The sequence below is a fragment of the Cygnus atratus genome, chromosome 15 (genome assembly GCF_013377495.2).
Source record: "Cygnus atratus isolate AKBS03 ecotype Queensland, Australia chromosome 15, CAtr_DNAZoo_HiC_assembly, whole genome shotgun sequence".
Taxonomy (NCBI): domain Eukaryota; kingdom Metazoa; phylum Chordata; class Aves; order Anseriformes; family Anatidae; genus Cygnus; species Cygnus atratus.
This window is the reverse complement of record NC_066376.1, coordinates 13,576,862-13,595,710: the sequence shown is the minus strand read 5'-3', so window position 1 is coordinate 13,595,710 and position 18,849 is coordinate 13,576,862. Positions and strand designations below refer to the sequence as shown.

At 43.2% G+C, this 18,849-nt stretch overlaps 1 protein-coding gene across 7 annotated transcripts in view; it reads right to left on the bottom strand.

Moving 5' to 3' along the window:
* LOC118249195 (TBC1 domain family member 24-like) overlaps window positions 1-18,045 on the bottom strand; it is a 29,866-nt gene extending 11,821 nt beyond the window's left edge. Inside the window, exons 1-6 of one of the 7 annotated variants that reach the window (XM_050713883.1) lie at window positions 17,940-18,045; window positions 14,609-14,650; window positions 13,381-13,523; window positions 8,244-8,471; window positions 5,469-6,501; window positions 3,554-3,571 (exon numbers count right to left, since the gene is read on the bottom strand). In XM_050713883.1, the coding sequence (XP_050569840.1) occupies window positions 3,554-3,571; window positions 5,469-6,427 (977 nt within the window). In that variant the 5' untranslated portion in view covers window positions 6,428-6,501; window positions 8,244-8,471; window positions 13,381-13,523; window positions 14,609-14,650; window positions 17,940-18,045. Of the gene's footprint in view, window positions 1-3,553; window positions 3,572-5,468; window positions 6,502-7,890; window positions 7,924-8,243; window positions 8,472-13,380; window positions 13,524-14,596; window positions 14,651-16,507; window positions 16,526-17,939 lie in introns of those variants that run through there. The other 6 variants (XM_035548922.2, XM_035548921.2, XM_035548918.2 and 3 more) reach the window with 6 other exon arrangements.
* Between the last annotated feature and the right edge of the window lie 804 nt (window positions 18,046-18,849).

Genomic DNA, 18,849 nt, shown 5'->3' with positions numbered 1-18,849 from the left:
TTTGCAAGGGTTCACTTTGTGGAAGAGTTGCAAGTATTTTCCCTTTTTTTTTTTTTTTTGGACAGTTCTGCACTTCTTTCCTCTCTTTGTGGAACATAAAGAGGACCTCAATATTGCATATCTGCACATATCTGGATATCTTAGCTGCTCCCAAAACCACACACACATATATATATTAATTATTTTTCTTCCCTGTAGTACCAAGAAATCAGCATTTGCACCATACTTTAAAGCAGTGCTTGCCAGGAGAAATTGGGAAATGCTTACGGAAATTTAGCGTAGTTGCCTTAGTGCCAACATTTCTCATGAGGTGACGTCTTAGGTCATTCAAAAAAATAGTGCTTCCTTTAGCAACATGAACTAAGTCACTACTTGCATACTTGCCCTGCGTTGTTTAGTTAACAAGAAACTTATATGGATGCCTACTTAAACAGCCTACCCTTCAGTGGGTTTTAAAACTTACAGCATATCACTGTGACTAGGACATTATTTATGCTTTTAAACAAGCAAACTGAGGCACAGGAGAGGTCAACTGGTCTGACACAGAGTCTGAGCTGAGACCTGAACCCACACCTTCAGAATCATACTTGAGGTCTCAGCTCAAGACTTGAACCCACATCTTCAGAATCTTACTTTTGGTCTCAGCCCTCCCGGTCCTGTCTGGTCTGCAGCTAAAGACTGGTGGCACTACGGACAGATCTGAGAAACAAAGCCTTGGTTTTAATTCATCAGAAATTAAGATTTTTCCCATATTCAAGGAATTAAAAAAACATGCAGGGCTGTTAACTAGCTTATTGCAGTGCATTTCTGGAGGAAAAAATAACGATGATAAATAGGCTAAGACTTAGTAGCAAATACACAAAGTTTGTTTAAAACTTACTAAACATCAAATAAACAACCCTTGTAATTATTCCTGTGCTTAGCCAGTATATTTTTCACATTTACATAGATCTATTTAGGCAACAAACCTAAGTGCTCGTTCCTAAAAGGCTCTCAACTGCAGTGTGCCTGCCTTTCACCTCTGCTCCTTCTCCTGGCTGCTATGAGCTGCTGAGGTGAGGACTTTCCTGCCCAAACCCCCCTCCAGGCCTGTGTATCAGCAGTATGCATAGCAGCACATCACTTTCAGTACCCTCTGTCTTCCTACAGCTTTTCCATGTAGGTGGAATATCACCGTTATAAGCAGATCCTTCTGGTTTGCTAAAAAGCACTGAACAGTCAACTGGCCATTTAAAACTACTCCAGGCTGGCTCCTGACTATCACTGCAAATCGTTTTATATTTCGTGTCAGCATTCTGTTAGTGGAACCTTCTATTAGTGGAACCTAGATTATTGCTTTACTTAAGTGTTTGAAATAAAATGACTTATTTCCCAGTCAAATCACAGTTGTAGGTGCCTAGACCGGACACCCTGTCCCGTGTTGACACCAGTGCCATTACACAGCCCACAGCTCCATCGGTCCCCCCAAAACCAAATCCTGTGCTGCTTCATTTTTTGATGCTTTTCAGAAAATTGCACCTAGAGATACAAGTAACTAGCCTGCGTTTGTTCTCTCATTTTTGGCAGTATTTCTGTTAACTTTAAAATATTTGTTAACAATGCTGAAAACCATCACCTCAGTGGGTAGCTGATTTTCAAGCTGGCTAAGTAAAATGAGGGTTCCGGTCTATACCAGCTGCTGAAAATCAGGTTTAGCCTTCACCACCACCACAGGCCTTTCAGGATCATCCAGCAAAAACAAAACAAAACAAAAAAATAACCCCCCCAAACAAACAAAAACCCCACTGCCTGACAGAACACAGAATTTGGCCTGGCACTGCACTGAGATGTGCATCACCAGAACTGAACAAACCCATTGGGGTTTTACCCTTCATTAGTATTTTCCTCAATCCTTCACGTCAGCTTATTGGGATCTGCATGGCAACTTCCTATTGATTGCTGACATTAGAAAGACACGTTCAATTTTTATTATCATGAAGGAAAGTAAAGGATTAGAAATTAACAAAGTTTAAGTGTTTCATAAACCAGCTTATTTGCAGCTTTAGAAGGAACGTTATTTTTGCAGCTATATCATTAGCACAAAGCGCCTCTGAGACTTCAGAGTTCCTGAAGATAAAGCCAGTGTTGACAGTGCATGGTAGCAGCCGTCACAGCAGCCATGTCTTATGTGTTTTCCAAGATAACTTACAAATATCACATGCTGAAGTGTGAGTCACCAAATTACTTGTCCCCGCTCTACTTTGTTTTGGGTCAAATCTTACTGGGTCTGCATAACCTTTAAAAGCCATCATAATTTCGGTTAGGACATGAACGTGTGGTGTAAGTGATATGTTTCTTCTCAGTCAAAAATGGCTGCTGCAGGTTTGTAAGACTGAAACATAATCCTGTGTTGAGACCGGCGTTAACAGACACCCTGCACCTCCATCGGTCCCCTCAGATCCAAACTCCATGCTTCCTGGCAGAAATCAAGGCTTTCTGCTGTTTCCAGAATCCTGTAACTAAGGTAAAATAATATATGAACTTTGAAGATTTGCTTGGCTGGAATTAAAAAACAGATGATTTTTCGGAGACAAAATCCTCAACCCACTGTATATGATATGAAACACACTTCGAGAAGTTTCCTCTTACGGTGTTCTTTCAGACATGAAAACACGAGGAAATTAATTCCAATTGGCTTTTATAAATTAGTACAAATGTTAGTGTGCATCTCTCACTAAAGTTAACCCATGGCACCTGCAACAAGGCCAAAAAAAATTGCCTCAAAAGCATTAATTTAGACCCATACATCTGTGGTACTAATCACAGGGCAGTCTCTATTTTTTCTCTGCTTATCAGGTGTTTACAATCCACTAGTTTTGTTCTTTAAGAAATGCTTTTCAGGCCAAGACTTGATGAATGACTGAATTAACCACTAATGCTATATGGCTGAGTAACTCTGACCTTCTTGACACACTAGCAAAAAGTCATCTTGCCTCTTTCAAAAAGCTACCCACATAAAAATAAATACAACGTAGTATGAATTGAGATAAGTCACTTGTAGGAGTGTGCCAAATTGGGTTCAGTCCAACATCTTTCCAATTAGTTGCGGAAAGCTTGCAAAGTAGGAAATAATTGAGCATGTCTTACGTAAACTGCAACAGCTCATACCAGGCTTGGACATGGAACAGTACCTTGTAACTCTGAGGATGTTGCCTTTTTTCTTTTTTTAAACAAAACTAACAAAACACCCACACGATTTTTCTTCCAGTGTAGAGATAACTTAAATCCCATCATTAACATCAAGCTTTTCTGTCCTGAAAAATACAGACTTGTATTGCTGTACAGTAAAATGCTGTGTTGACCAGCTGTGCCCATTCCCCCCATCTTAGGACTCTGCAGGTGCTTTGAACTAACTTTGCAAGAGTATATTCAGTAGATGTTATGCAGCAATCTGATGCTGTAATTGCTGCCTTGCCCCAGCATTAGCAATAATGACAGCATTAGAAAAAAATTACCAGCCATTCAAAGACAGAAGAAGCGAGCAAAGCGCGAAGATCCAAGTGTTTGAGCCTACCTTTTTGGAGATGCCACACTGCAAACAGGAGGGGTGCAGTGGGTATGCAATTGACAGAAGAAGAACGTAAAAGGAAAGACAAAAAAAGATAGAAAAGATCAGTGATTTTCTACATCCATGACAAAGTGAATGTAAGGAGCCTGGAAAGAAACAAAGTACAGTTTGATTTGAATCACCAAGCAAAAGGAAAAAATGACAGGTTAGGTTAAAATATTTTCTATCTTCCACCTTTTATTTTTTCCCTTTTTGCTGCCTGCTCAGAGTTATTTGATTGTAAAATAATTCATCAACTACTTGCACAGGCCAAACACATCTATCTGGACAAGAAAACTTTCATCTTATTGAGCAGTGGAGAAAAGCTCACTTCTCCAGCAACCACATCGGTGTACACCAGGATCCAAATTGAGCCTGGTTCACAGCGGTACCCAGATAATGGATAATGAGAAGTATGTTCGCAAAAGTAAAGATGATAAAAGTTTTTCATTCGCAGCTCTGCCTGGTGAGGTAATTACTACTGGAATTATTTGGGTATAAATTTTTTTTGCTCTGAAGGCACCACTGTTCCGAGTGAGAATGCCACTACAACATTCAGTGCAGCTGGACCTTCTGTTTAACTCTCACTCTGCTGCTGAAGAATATACTAATATATTCAGAAAGGATATTACAACTCTTCTGAACTTCAGTACATGAACGAAAGGTAATATATACAAACTGCAAGAGTTAACCCTGCTTGTTGCAAGCCCTGAATGCAGTGATCAGAATTCTACCCAACGTGACCTTCCAGCGGCTGAGCGCCTTGGCACATTTGAGACTGGCAGAACAGTCTCTTCCAAGAGAAAAGCAAGGGAAGGCACAAGCCAGTTGTAAACCAAATTGTAAATCTGAAAATAAACCCTTGGAAAAGACTGCAAAGTTCATGGAGATAACCTTCTGCATACACCGTACATGTAAGAAGTTCAGCTAACGCAAAAGTTATTTTGTAGGCTAGAATTGGGTAAGGCTATTTCAATACCACGGAACATACCCGTTCGCAACTACTGTGACTTACTCAGCAACATAACTGGCTGTAAGATATATACATGCAGAGGTCTCTTCGCTAAGCTTTTATTAAGGCTACCTATTATAACGGACCAAGATTTCATTGGCCCATTGCTCCCTGCAGGCTCTTCCTCCTCTTGTTTCTGAAAAAGAGATAATGCAATCGTCTTCTGGACTGGTATCCTCACTTTCCTTTTTCATTGTTCTTTCAAAATCATTATTTCAAATAGCACCTGTACCTGTCACAAACCTGGTCAGCTCCTACCTATGGTTACTATGCCCTTGATTTTCAGGAGGTTTGCGGTCAAACTACTTTTAAAAGTAACCTGTAAATAAGACTTACTTATTTCTTCCCTCTTATAAAATAAACTCCCTAGGTGAGGAAAACATTCCCACCTCAGACAGCGTTTGCCTACTTGCAGTAAAGAAGCACCTGAGCTCACAGTACTGGACGGCAGGAAATTCATGTTTTATACTAATAATCTCATCTTAAGAATCTTCGTATTTGTTTGGGCACTTTTCTTCCCAGTAAGTTACCGGTGTTTTTCCAGCTTTAATACAATGTCTTTTGGTTTAAAATCAGCCTGTGATAGACACTTTTGAGATGCAATATTTGCAATCAACATTTACCCGTAAAAAGTAATTACGAATTCATCACACTTCTCAGTTCAGTCCCAGCAACGCTTAATTTTTGGGCTGCTGACTTTTTCTAACCAAGTCCGCACAGAAAAAGTCAGCAGAGGTATCAGCATGCACCAGCAGAGCTCTTCTTCTCCTCCGCCAGGCACGCAAGACTAGCGGACCGTTCATTACTTAGAAAAGCTCAGGATCTCAGGTTTGTGGAGACCACTCGGACTACCTGTGGGGAGACCCCTACCTTTTCTGTTTGACTGTGATGCCCTTCTGCTGTAAAGCCTTCTCGTTGGCCATCTGCAGCAGCTGGATCTCCTTCCGTGAGAAAAGGCGGATAGCAAAGGCTTTTTCCAGAAGCCTCTCTGGAGACACTGACTTCGCAATGTCTCTCACAAAAGCTCGAATATCCTGCTGTATGCTGTCAGACTCCATGGGCTGCCCAGCTCTGACTTTGTGGAAAAATTTCAGAATAGCCAGTGCAACCCGATAGAGAACTTTGTAGCCCTCCACCAGAAACACGTCAAAGACCCGAGCAATGTATGCCATGGGCAGCTCTCCGAAGAGCCACCGCTGCCAGTCCGAGTATACCTCTAACACGTCCTCAGACACTGCCACCATCAGCTTGTGTGCTGCCTGACAGTACTTGTTAACCAGGTCCCCGAAAGTCATGCACGAGGACTCAAAGGCTAGGAATGTCTGATCAATGAGCCGCTTAGAAGGGTCATTGCAAGCAAGGATGCGGCAAACCTGTTCAAAACACTCTGCCTCATCCTTGCTGTAGTGAAGGAGCAAAGCTATCACAGAAGGCAGCGCTGGGCAAAACGATATGTCTGGGAACTGATTTGCAACGCACAAAATAATCTTCCTGACTGCCCCAATGCCTTCAGCATTCAAGCAGTACGTAGGGACGAGGCTGTCGTCAACAAACTCTGGTAGTGGCAGGGAGTTACTGTTACGCTTTCCAACAATCTTCACAACAATGTCACGGTAAACATTTGCGTCCGGGGTCACTGTGCGGCATGGGATATTGCTAATTAGCTTGTGGTACACTTTGGCTCTCAGAGAATGGTTCTTGGCCCAGTAGCCTTGTCGGGCCAGCTGCTTGAGTTCCTGGAACTCCGTGCAGGTTAGGTCCTTTGCATCCTGGCTCTGGACAGTAACATCCATTTTGTCCCAATCCACAAAGCAGCTGTATTCATCCATGGCTCGAGGAGAAGCATATGAGAAAAATCATGAGAACTGAGACTATTTCATCATTAAATGTCTTGCAGATTTTCCTGAAAGAAGTAAAAAAAAAAGTTTGAGTAACACACGATCTCCCATTTTCCTTAGGAACACACATACCTACATTCAACTTGTTCCTGCACTGCCAAAACTGTTCTCTAAAGCAAGAAGTATATAAGCACTTTTTATTTTTAAGCCAAACTTCACTTCCATTCTCATTACATACTTGTCAGTAACTCATATCAAAGTTATTTATCAATGGCCAGCCCACAGACTGATTCTGAGCACATCTGCCCATGAAGTGAACTTCCTAACTGAAGGACCAAGCAGAGACAAAGACCTTAAAATTAACTTCTCACTTACAGAAGAGAAACATCCCACTCAGAAATATCCAGCTTGTCCAGTCTGCAGTCTCTATTCCTAACTCTCTGGGGAGGTAAATCTTATTTATCCTAAAATTACGCAGTTTCGTGAGCAGCGTAAACTGTTCCAGGCCTGTGCAGCCAGTAAAAAGAGATGCTGACCTCCTGCTAGACACAACCATGTGCTCCTACTTGCTCCTTTATGCTGGTACTGGCTCTCATGTGGTCACACAGTCACAGAGACTGGTTTGTTGATGTACAGTTCTTCCTTTCCACTTGGTAAGCAAGATGTGCAGCTGTAGGCTCAACTAGGTCAAGGTTAGTGCCAGTGAGAAGATGACAAGGCAGAACCACCCTTTCTGATGGCCATACGGGCTCACAGCAGCTTAAAACAGCTTCATGAAACTGAGTCTTAATCCTCTCGAGCACTGCACTGGACTTCTGGTTCTGATTTTGTATGCATTTCTATGATCAAATCGCCCTCTAGAGGGCCTGCTATCACCAACATTAGACCATTTTAAAAACACACTCGGCTCTAAGAGCAGCGAGAGCTAGAAGATCAGGTTCTAGCCTCTAGTTCCTCAAGCCACACGTTAACATGATCTACCAGCTGACTCCAGCTTCAAAGCACACCTGTGTCCCAGCAGACAGCATGACTGCAACCACTAATGCCCATACGTGAATTAGCTTTAATTTACTGCATCTCCCCTTCTGGTTTTCCACTAAAACACACCAGTGACAGCAGGCAACAAGTTAGTGCACTGCAGGAACATCTCTATCGATGCGTCCTCAGTGCCGGGTTAAAGCTAGGGAGCGCACCCCCACTGACGCTGCAGGCTCTGCAAAGGCAGATAAGCCCTATAAAATGCAACAGGCCTATAAAACTGATTTGTACAATTATGACATGATGTGCAAAGGTCAAAGCAACAAAAACAGCTATTGAAATGCTTCCAGAAAACCTTTAGTCATTCCTGTATCAACACGCTGGACGATGCATAGAACTTGACATTTACTAGCACAGACCATGGTCTCTTTTATAACAGGTGCATTAAAAAGATTTGAAACTCAAGGCAGACTCACCATCAAGACAGATGACTCATCCTTCCTACATTACTACAGTAAAATAAAACAAATATTTTGGTTCAAGTTCAGAGAAGTTCATAAACATACAATGAGCATTAGCTTGGAAAGCTATACATTTAATCCAGATAGTTTTAGATTGTGCCTAAAAATGAATTAACCTTTTTTTCTTTTTGGAACCACGTGCTGAAACTCCAAAATTTAATTTCTCTTTAATAAGGTTGTCAGCAACACACAGAAGCCTTTTGGATGGCTCCTTCCTTCCAAATATTTTTTCAGATTTTATAAAAACAGATTTTTTTGGGAGTCGTCTATTACACTGTAGAACGTAAAAACAATAAAGAAATGCTCACCATTTCTTTTTGTTGTGTTCTTCCACATATGAAGTTAATTCTCAGACTGTAATTAAAGGAGGCAACATGTTGTCCCCACCTCAGACCTGAAAGCAGGCTATCTTATGATGTTTAGAAGCAATGCTTCCTTGAGAGCACGTCTTCGGGATCTGCAACGGAGTAGCGGTGGGATACCAGTCCACTGCAGAGTCAACGTAGCTCTGTTAACATTTTTCTGTCATTCTCCACCTGAGAAACACAGGGAAATTTATCTTTAATTGAAATTCTACAGTAATACCCTTGTGGAGAAAAAATACATTTCTATTTAGGAGGGAACAAAGTACAGAAAGTTGAACCATACAATTCATGGTCACTTCAGTCCAGAGACCATTACAATCCTGTACTTGCTGGAGTCTCCACTATGAAACAGCTTCCCCTTCCTGCCATCACTTTTTGGGAACCACTTAGGTTTATATTAGGGAGGGTTAATTGAAATGTCCATCTTACGAGAGAACTTACAAGATACTCAGAGTTACAACTTCTCTGTCCTTTTTCCTATAAACTTTCTTCTCTCTCCTTACTCTTTACTTTTTTCTATCATTTACATACTTCATATCACCTATTCATATGAATTCATAGCTATTTTCTATCATTCAGAGTCACAGGCATATTTAAAGGTTGCACGTCATCTTTCCCTCTGGAAGTTTCTCCAGAAACTAACTAATTTGATGAGTGCATGCTCCTCAGCAAGCTCACTGAAGTCAGTGGCTAGGGGATGGAAATCAGACTGACAGAACTTTTGAACGCACTTTGGCTGGGAGAAATCTGCAGGCTGTGCAAGTAGGTCTGGCTGCTTGTGCTTCTCAGAGCTCTAAATGCTGCAAGAAAAAAATGACAGCTGCAAGAAAAAAAATGACAGCAAAGCAAACAGGCATTGTTGAGGCTGCTAAAGCATGACCAGCTCTTAACTGCTTGCAAAACCAACAGAATTAGTGTGCTTCAGCGTAATGGTGCATAGCTCCTGACACTGTGCCAAAAGCTACTGCAGGCCAGCAGGCCTCAAACTGGGAGTATTTACTTGCCAAAGGAGAAGAGCCCAAGAAATTTCAGAAAAATTCTAGCCAGCCTTTGTCGTCTCCTCCTCCCACTCCTTCTGAATCTTCCTCCATCCGTCCCTCTGCACAAGTTTTCTTTGCTGGCAACCACATAAAGAGCAAAGTTTAACTTTGAGTTGACAGTAGAAGCAGACAAAAGCTGTCTCATTTTCAGTAGCAAAGAGCAAGCTGGTCAGGGGCTGTGTCCCACCCACTTCTCGCAGGTACTGAGACTCATTTATATCTCCTTATTACAACACAACTCTTTCCCTCTTGGTAAAGTAACTTTAGAAAAGTTAGCACCACGTTGCAGCAGTATCCTCTCCCTGGATCTCTAGATAATAGCACCCCAACTGCAGAGAACTGGAATGCTCTCAAGTACCTCTTAAGACAAAATTGTAATAGGGTTTTAAAAATTAGCAAAGCCAATTACATTACTCATGACGATGGCAAAGCTTGAAAGTTACTTATACCTCCTTTAAGGAGAAGCCCCTATTCTCCTTTCTAATTTGACCGACTTCTACAAAACAGTACGAATTAACACAGAACAGAACAACACTTTTTTAGTAGCAACCACCACACAAGTTTGAGATTGTTGGATCTATTGGTGTATTACGGAGCTTCGCGCTCTTCAGTTAAGTGCAAATTAAAAACAAGTGAGAAGTAGAAAAAAGCATATTGAAAATACACCAAAAATGGCTGCAGTACAGACAGAAGATTTTCCGAGGTTAAGTTTAAAACTATGAAGCAAATAATCATTATAATTCAAAACCAGGCAATGACCACTGAACTGGAACTGGCACGATTTCAAGTCAATGACTACATTTTTAAGAAATAAGCTTGCCAGTCCAGCCACATTTTTCCATTCCATCCCTTAATTCTTCCCATTGTTGTGTAGGCTGCTTTCAGAAGATGTCTGAAAACTGCACTGAATTTTATAGAGCAATGGAGCAAATTGTGACAGTCAAAAGTCTGATACTGCCTTTGAAAAAATTTTTATGAAAGCATCTAAAAATGCATCAGTCAGAAAATAAACAATTAGAATTATGACTTCCCTTCATCAAAAGGAATATAAGGTCACAATTTTACTAAAGCTAACATGGCTAGGGACAGCTTTAATAAGTTTCATTACAAAAGCAACCTAGTAAGTTTTGCAAGATGCATTTCAATATTTCAACCACCAAATTAACCAATTCTACTTCCAGTTCATTAAAATAATCAATTTTTGCTTTCCAAAATGCACGAACCAGCAAACTGAAATACCTGAATTACAACCAATGTGGAGTACCGATATTTCTTCCAAATCCAGAGTACCTATATCCACGTTAGTGAAATATTTATATTCTAAACTTTTTAAAAATAGATTCCAGCTTTGATTAAAACCTGAGATTAACCTACTTGGTACTGATTTTAATAAATACAGGAAAGTTCCTTAAAAAATTATAATCAGGAAAACCTTGTTCCCTATCCTATTTAAACAATCTTACAGTTTTGCCTTCTGAAAGTTGTACTACAGATTAACAGCCTGTTAGGATACTTCACACGCATCCAGTGTAGTTCCTGTATAACGTGAAACCCAAACTTTGATAACATTTTTCATCTTACCCATGCACAGTCGTTGATTTTAATGAGGACTACTTTTCAAACACCTCTGACACAGCTCTTTGCTACGCACTGTACAGAACAGCTAGATACTGACAACTGATATTTTGGCTCGTGTTTTCATAACGTGCTAACAGAAGCACGTATTTTCTTTTGCTGTACAACAAACAAAGACTACTGCTAACGTCCCAGAGCTGCAGCGTATTGTCTCCTGTTTATGCTGTAGTGATGTAGCCAGAGAAAAGGCTCAAGTCTAATTTCTTTCATAAGTCCGCTTTCTTTGATTAAACTAATCTATGCAGAAGGTACATGAACCGATGAATCTTCTTCCTTGAGACTTCTAGCTATTAATCCTCACTCCAGTTGAAGAAAATTAAACCCCAAACCCTAAGTAGATGATTTCCCATCCTTGAACAATACTGAATCACATCTGAGATTTTTGCTTTATATACCAACGAATCTGATAGAAGAACAAAGCAACGCAGCAAGAAAGTAATGCTGCCAAAGAAAAGACAACTGCAAGTTACTCTTTCTTCCCCAGTACTTCAGTGCACCCTGCAGTTTTCTCCGAGTCCAGGCTTACAGCAGCATACCTTGACATCTCTGCTACATGGATCTAGAAACAAGACCAGACATCACAGTGCCATCCCGTTACATTTACAGCTTCAATTACTTCCCATTCCACAAACCATTTAGGAAGATATATGCATCAGAGCTTAAAATTAAGCACTCCATTTGGCACCGGAACAAGCCAAACACAATTAGCTCATCATGCGCAGGAAAGCGATTTGGACCATGCTGATGCATTTTGAATTGACAATCCTTTTCAGCGGAGTACACAAGAGTTCGATGGATCGCTTTGATGAGGTTAAATGCAGTTCGATCTCCTTATGGATTGCCCCAGGCACTGTCCACAGCATAAGCTGGGCTCCTGCTTCTGGACAATGCCCTAACACTAGTTTATCAGTAACAATAGGGGCTGAGATATTTGCTCCCCGTTGGTTTTCATGCTCTTTAGGGACAAAGTCTAGAAACCCGTTGACACAAAACGAGTATTCACTTCTGACTTCCCTGAGAAACTGCTGAAGACCTGGCAAGGTCTGACAGTACTGGTAAGAGCACACTACAGGGCAAATCATTTTAAGCATCTAGATGATTTCTCTGTGGACGTCACCGTTGCACATGAAGCACAGTCACTGAAGGTTTGCCTGAGAATCTTGCGCTTTCAATTTGTAAATGAAAGCACAGGTTACGTTGTCTTCTTAAACAGGGACTTTTAATTATCTGTGATTAATCAATCGTATTTTATTACAATAAGAAGTTCAGAAACATGACGATCTATGCTGGTCTGATAAATGACAGTAGCTTATATTTAAGAGAATGTGTAGGCCTTATATCTAAAAACATTTCAACAGAAAACAGCAACCCCTCATTCCCATCTCCTGTCCTGGGACAACATGAGCACTTCTGATACTCTATCACTGTTGATTCCATGAGCTGTACTTATTAGAAGATACCATAGAGGTAGAAAACCCAAACACTCCCAAAACAAACAACATAAAGGTCTCAAAAAAATCTTATGCAAAAAAAGGGAACAAAAAAAAAGATTAACGGTTCCACAAAGGGGGCAAAATGCTAAAAAACAGAGCATTGTAAGAGGGTACTGGATAGTAAATGTTATCAAAGATATAGATCAGGAGCTTCTGTCCTGTCTATGTCGTTACAGACATGAGGACCAACTACGGGGAGAATTTTCCTTTTTTAAAAACAAAACAAAACAAAAAACACTGAATTTAAGCAGCAAATCTATTTTATACAATGAACTAAGTGTTACCCATTTAAAAACTTTGAAACCAGAAGTTTCAAAACACAAAGTGTGCCATTTAAAGTCTATCAACGTAATAGACCAATGACCCAATTTCCAATGTTATCTTTAAAACAAAACAAAATTAATTTAATCAAAGCAGTACAAGAATTTAACTTTTCTACCAATTTAAATGATAGAATGTGTTTAAGTTGATTTAAGATCTCCCGGCGTAATATATGAACATGCAAAGCTTTAGTCCAGCAGCCGCAGAGTGCTCAAAGGAAACCAAAGTTAGACGATGGGCAGCTGAACAAGCAACGCTGGCCTAATTGAACACACAAGTCCCTACAAGTTACCTCTTCTGCTGTGTAATCTTCCATGTTGATAACCACCCCATTAATATCTCTCCAATTAGAAAAAGAAGTCTCATATAGCAAGACATGATTTAAAATGGTTATGATTTATTAGCTCTGTGAATATTCAAGGCACTTGATCCTTTATGCCTGCCTAGGTACTGCATTAAACGCTCAAACTAAAGAACTTCGAGCAACCTGGTCTAGTGGCAGGTGTCCCTGCCCATGGCAGGGAGGCTGGAATTAGACGATCTTTAAGGTCCCTCCCAACACAAACCATTCTGTGATGCTACGATTCTTACTCTGAGTCTATAGAAATTGCTGCGTGTCTTCTTTGCCTCTGTAGTAAGCAAATGGGGAGGTACGCTCCATGCACACCAGCAGCTATCAACAGAACTTGTTTATTCCAGAGTAAGTTTTGCAGCCCCATGATTTCAGCTGGCAGCTGAAAATGGAGTAGGAAAACATTATTGTATCAGACTATTTTATTATCTTCTGCATCAGGTGCTAAAGGCATAGAGGTTTTCTCTTGGAAAACAAAAGCTGATTTACAGTAACATAAGCATTATGAAAATTACAAAGTTAAAGCTGACAATTTATAAAGAATCTATTCTCTTCCAGCTCTGTAAAGCTCTGTACCTTCTCCCTCTTCCCAAGACTGCCCCAAAGAAAAGCTTCAATAATCTGGTATCCCTGGTGATGGATTACCCCTCTTCGGAAACAACAAAAGGTAGATTATCCTGCACACATGAGAAAACTTAGACACCAACACCAAACCAGCTCCAAATACACTTTAGAATTAAAGGAGGATCTAATCTCGGGCAGACTGCCAACAATTACCTTTCAGGGAACTTACATCAAAATAAAGCGACATATTGTTCTTATTTCTGTAGTCTTCCAAAAGTTATACCCTACCAAAATCCCAAGAGTAGCATAAACGCTTGTCCTGGAGCAGCAAAGGTACAGAAACAGCATTTTATATTGTAAAAGCAATCACTGCAGAATCCTAAGCTAGTGCTACCGTATTTCATTAAAAATCAAACGGCATTTATAACCACAGCCTGGTTGCTGAGTTTTTAATTTTACTATTATTGTAGATTGGTAATCTCTAGTCTTACTAGTGGGGCAGAATTTTGGGAAGACTAGCCTTGTCAGAGGACCATTAAGATAGCTCAGGGCTCAGAGCACAGGACAGATGAGTCGCCTTGCAGTAGATGGTGTTCCTTATCCACATGCTTATTCTGAGTAAACTTAAAGGGAGTTAAAGTATCCGACGTCTGCTCTGTCAAATGGCACTGCACGGATCCACGGATGCCAGTCTCTCAGCTGGAGGAGAGGGCTTACAGGCACACCGAGGTGTAAAGCAGGAATCTTGTCCCCTTGGGGAATTACATTAGAAAGCAAACATTCCCTCTATACAGTGAGATATTATAACAAAAACCGACAAACAAGCAACAGAAACACAACAGCCTAACACCCCTCCTTCCCCCAGACTGAAGGGATCTTATTAATCCTTACCGCAGAACTTACCTTCGTATAGATCTTCTTATGACTTGCTCCCTTCTGCCAGGTCTGTTGATGAGGAGAGAAAAATAAAATCAGACCATTTAAAAAGAATGTGACGGGCAGCACTCACATGCATTAGGTACACCAATGACCTCTGTAACTTTTAAAAGCTATCTGCCTGCACTTCTGCATGGCTTCCAACCTCCATATTTGCCTCTGGAGTACAGAGAACAAGGGGGCAAATACCCTCACAATAGAGGAGAGCGGCTAATTAACCATACTATTAAAGTGCTTACAGCATAAACAACTCATTTCAGTCTCTCAAACCACAAGCAGGATTACTGCTCGTGGCACCTTTGTAATAAATATTTTTAGCCAATGTTCCCTTTGTAGTTTATTGCTGGTTCTCCTCTGCCCCAGCTCTCCCGCAGTGCTCCCCAGTGTTTTGATCTATGAAATTGCCTGTTTAACATAGAATTTGGTGTCCTTCCTGTAATCTCTGAAGAGCATCTCTCCTCATAGGGCAGAGGTAGTTTCTGCATAGGTAGGGGACTTGAGAATACTCGCTCTACAGCTCACAGTATTTATCTTTTTAGGTTTAAGATCCCCAGTTCTGAAACAAAAATAACTATATTCTGAAGATACGTAGTGCAGTACAGGTTCAAACCAGCTTACTTGACAACGGTCAATAGACCAGGCTCTTGTCCTGTTAGGTAAGAAAGTTTGAACGAATCTGATAAACATTACTCTTCTTTTCAAATGAATTATATTCAGCCTAGCAGATTTTGAAATAACGCAGTTGTAATGACTGCAAAATCCAGTCATGAGAGCATCTTTTTATGCGAGTTATTTCTTCCTTCAGTGGTTTTCTCGTGGAAAACTCTAACAAAATAACCCAGTGCCGGTGTAGCCACACAGATGTTACACCTATTTGGTAACAGAACAGAGCTGTGTCCATACCAAGCACGGTAAAACAGACAGTCTATCAAACTCCTTCCCCAAGACAGTGGGAATCAACACCACCTGGTCGTTTGCAACACGTTTGAAAGCTCAGGCAGCTGTCCTTTAACTTAAGAGGTTTAAGCGAGAGGAGAACAAATGAGATACGGTGAAGCCTAAGTGCACGAACAACACAGATAAGAGTGCTTACATCTGTTAGTTTAGAGACACAGTTGATTCCACAGCTGGACGCCTCCAGCACGTACTCCCACCCATACACACGGAATCCAAGCAAGTCAATCATTAATATAGTGTAATTAGCTCTGCCTATTTTTATATCAGAAAGGTCGCGTGACTGCCTGGTCAGGTACAAGGGAACTAACTGGCTGATGACCAGCGTTACTTAGATGAGCTCTACTGCAAGCCCTCGTCCCCAAGCTACATGCTATGCAAACATATCCAAATATTCCACTTATATCTGAAAATAAAGGCATCCCCAGATGAACACATCAGACTTCTAAAAGAAATTTTAGCTCCTTAATTCTCAGTCACAATTCAAAGCTATAACTGGAGACCAGCAATGTTTCTTTCAGGCCGTTAACACAGCTTATCTACTCCCAGTGTTACCATATACCCACCTACTTCGGAGCACGTATCCATACAGCCTAACGCAAGCAGCTTTAACAGCCTCTCCAACCTCACGGGCAGAGCAGAATGCAATTTAAAGAGCTAGAACACCAAGGACCAAAATCTACGGTCTGTTGCCAATAATTTGCCCGTTGTTAACTCTATCCAGCTTCAGCACTGAAGCAGAGGCCCTTACAACCTAAACAAATGCCAGGGCAGTATTATCAGATTGCAATAACCTTGATGTTGGAAGCAACAAGAGACATAAGCAGCGTGGGCTGGTTTGCTTTAACGCATGCCTGCCTTGAATTTATGGATACAAAAATTTCAGTGCAGGTGTAACTTCTTTCAGTTTACCTTAACAATCCAAATGACACAGCTGATCAAGGGACGGGGGGAGGCTGTTTCAAGATTTCAAATTAACAGAACGAAGAAGCAAAAACAACCAAGGGGAGAGAAAACAAAGGGCTGCAATAGAAGGAGAGTTAGGATGAGCAGAGGCACTTGAATGTGGAAGGTCCACAGATAGCTTGGTACAAACTTTACTTGGCAACATTTAATTATTAACAGCGAGAAAGAGAAGCAGAAAGCTCTTCCCCTAGTGTTCAAACTCTAGCAGCACAAACACCTGCAATTTTTCAAATATTAATGAAAAGACATTCAGTACAAAGGTTCTCAATAGCTAGCTGTTGTGCAATACTATCCACAGCTATTTCACAAATTACAAAGGACATAAGTATAACGTATTGCTTGGAAGCAAGAAAGAGCTAATATAAAGTGTGGCTGGAGCCCTTAGAATCAAGTTCTCAGTGCTGTTTCTGCAAAGCAACCATCTTAAGACAGAAGCCTGTAGCAACACCACCTAACTACTGGTGATTGTGTAACGAAGGAGATTCTAACACGGAATTCTTTTTTCTGGTAATACCTAGATGCGATCTGCGTTGATTTTGTTCCCTGAGTGTTCCCAGACACTCTTGACAATCCTACTTGGCTTGTCGTTGAGCCACAAAAGCTTTCGGATGCTCCAGCTTCCTTACAGAACTGGACACAAACCCAGCTTTAAGGCAGTCTGTTTTTGTACAGAGCCACCCATCTCCCCCCATCCCACCGGCAAGACCCCGGCCCTCCCGGTGCCTCTGACACCGCCAGGGCCGGGAGCAGCGGGAGCAGGCTGCACCCCTCAGTTACGTGCCCGTGTGCCGGCACAGGAGGGCTGAGGAGCGCCCGGTTAAGTTACAGAGGGGGCCTCAAACTCGGCGTTAAGCGGGAAAACGTTCTGTCAGCGCCAGCGTCCCTGCAGCCATCTCCCACTTCAGGGTGGGCTGCACGCACACACGCAGCTCCTCGCTGAAGGGGAGCATGAAAATAAAGCGGTCAAAAAGTTCCTTTAGTGGCAGACACCTGGGAATATTCAGGGAACAAACCCAGCGGCGAGACCTTCGGGCTCAGAACGCTCCCCAGGCGCGCGCACACCGCCCCTCCAGCCGGGCCCACGCCGGTAGCACTGGGGGCACCCCCGGCACTCGGCGGGGCCGCCCCGGCACCGCTCCGCGTCCCGAGGGGCTCCGCACGGCACGGCGGGGCGCTGCCACCCCCACGAGCCGCCGCGGGGCTGGGCGCTGCGGCCCGCCCGGCCCTCAGCACGCCCAGGGCAGCGCCGGCCCCCGCCCAGACCCGCCGAGACCCGCCGGGCTCGGGGCTGCCGCCGGGCTGGACACGGCGCCGGCAGCCCCCGCCCGCTGCCTCCCCGCCGAGCCCGGCCCCCGCCCGCCGCCCCGGCCGCCCTCACCGCCGCCGCTCCTGTCAGGCCCCGCGCAAGCGCCCCCAGCCGCACGGCCGGAGGGACTCGGGGGGCGCCGCGCGCACGCGCGCAGGGTCGCCGCCGCGACGGGGCCGCGCGTGCGCATGCGCGCCGCCGGGCGGGCCGCGGTGTGGCACGTGCGGGGCGCGGCCCGGGCGGAGGCGAGGGGCGCGAGGCGGGAGCGCCGTGAGGGGGCCGCGAGGGAGCGGGGCCCCGAGGCTCCTTTCGGGGCGCTTCGGGACCGGCGTGGCTCCGCGCGCAGTCACGGCGCGGTTGTTTTCCTACCGAGCCTGCGATGGCTGGGGCAGAAACCAGCTCGTTTCAAAGCCGAAGGACTTCTGCGGTGTTTATTTGGCTTGGCTTGGCAGCAGCGCGCTGTTTACGACTGGATAAATAGCTGCCACATTAAAGATTATTAACTAGGCATGCTTAAGTGACCAATAAAGTTCTAATCTTTTATACGGTGTTGTAAATGTACACAGCGTTGTAACGCGGGCTCTCGCCAAACAGATAACGAATCCCTTCCCCGGGAGGGTTACAGCCTGACAGGAGGCACGAAGGGCTGCAAGGAAGGCACGAGGCGTGATAACAAAATGTCGGACACAGAGGGGAGCCGCATCGATCGCAGCTGGGTTATGAACGGGGTCCTGAGGGGGAGCTTCCCCTGCTTACCCAAAGCCTCCGCCAGCAGGCAGAACGGGGCAGGCGCCGTGCCCTTCCCCGGCCGCCTGAAGGGAAGCAGGTTTGGAAGAGGACGAAACTGGACGGAGAGGTGTGGGAACAGCGACGTGTGGGCAGTGCTTGAAAAGGTTTTGTAGGAGGATGAAAAGCTTCCATCTGTCCCCAGTATTTATAGCATCTTTTCACAGTAGCACGTGTCCTGTGTAGTCTGTGTACA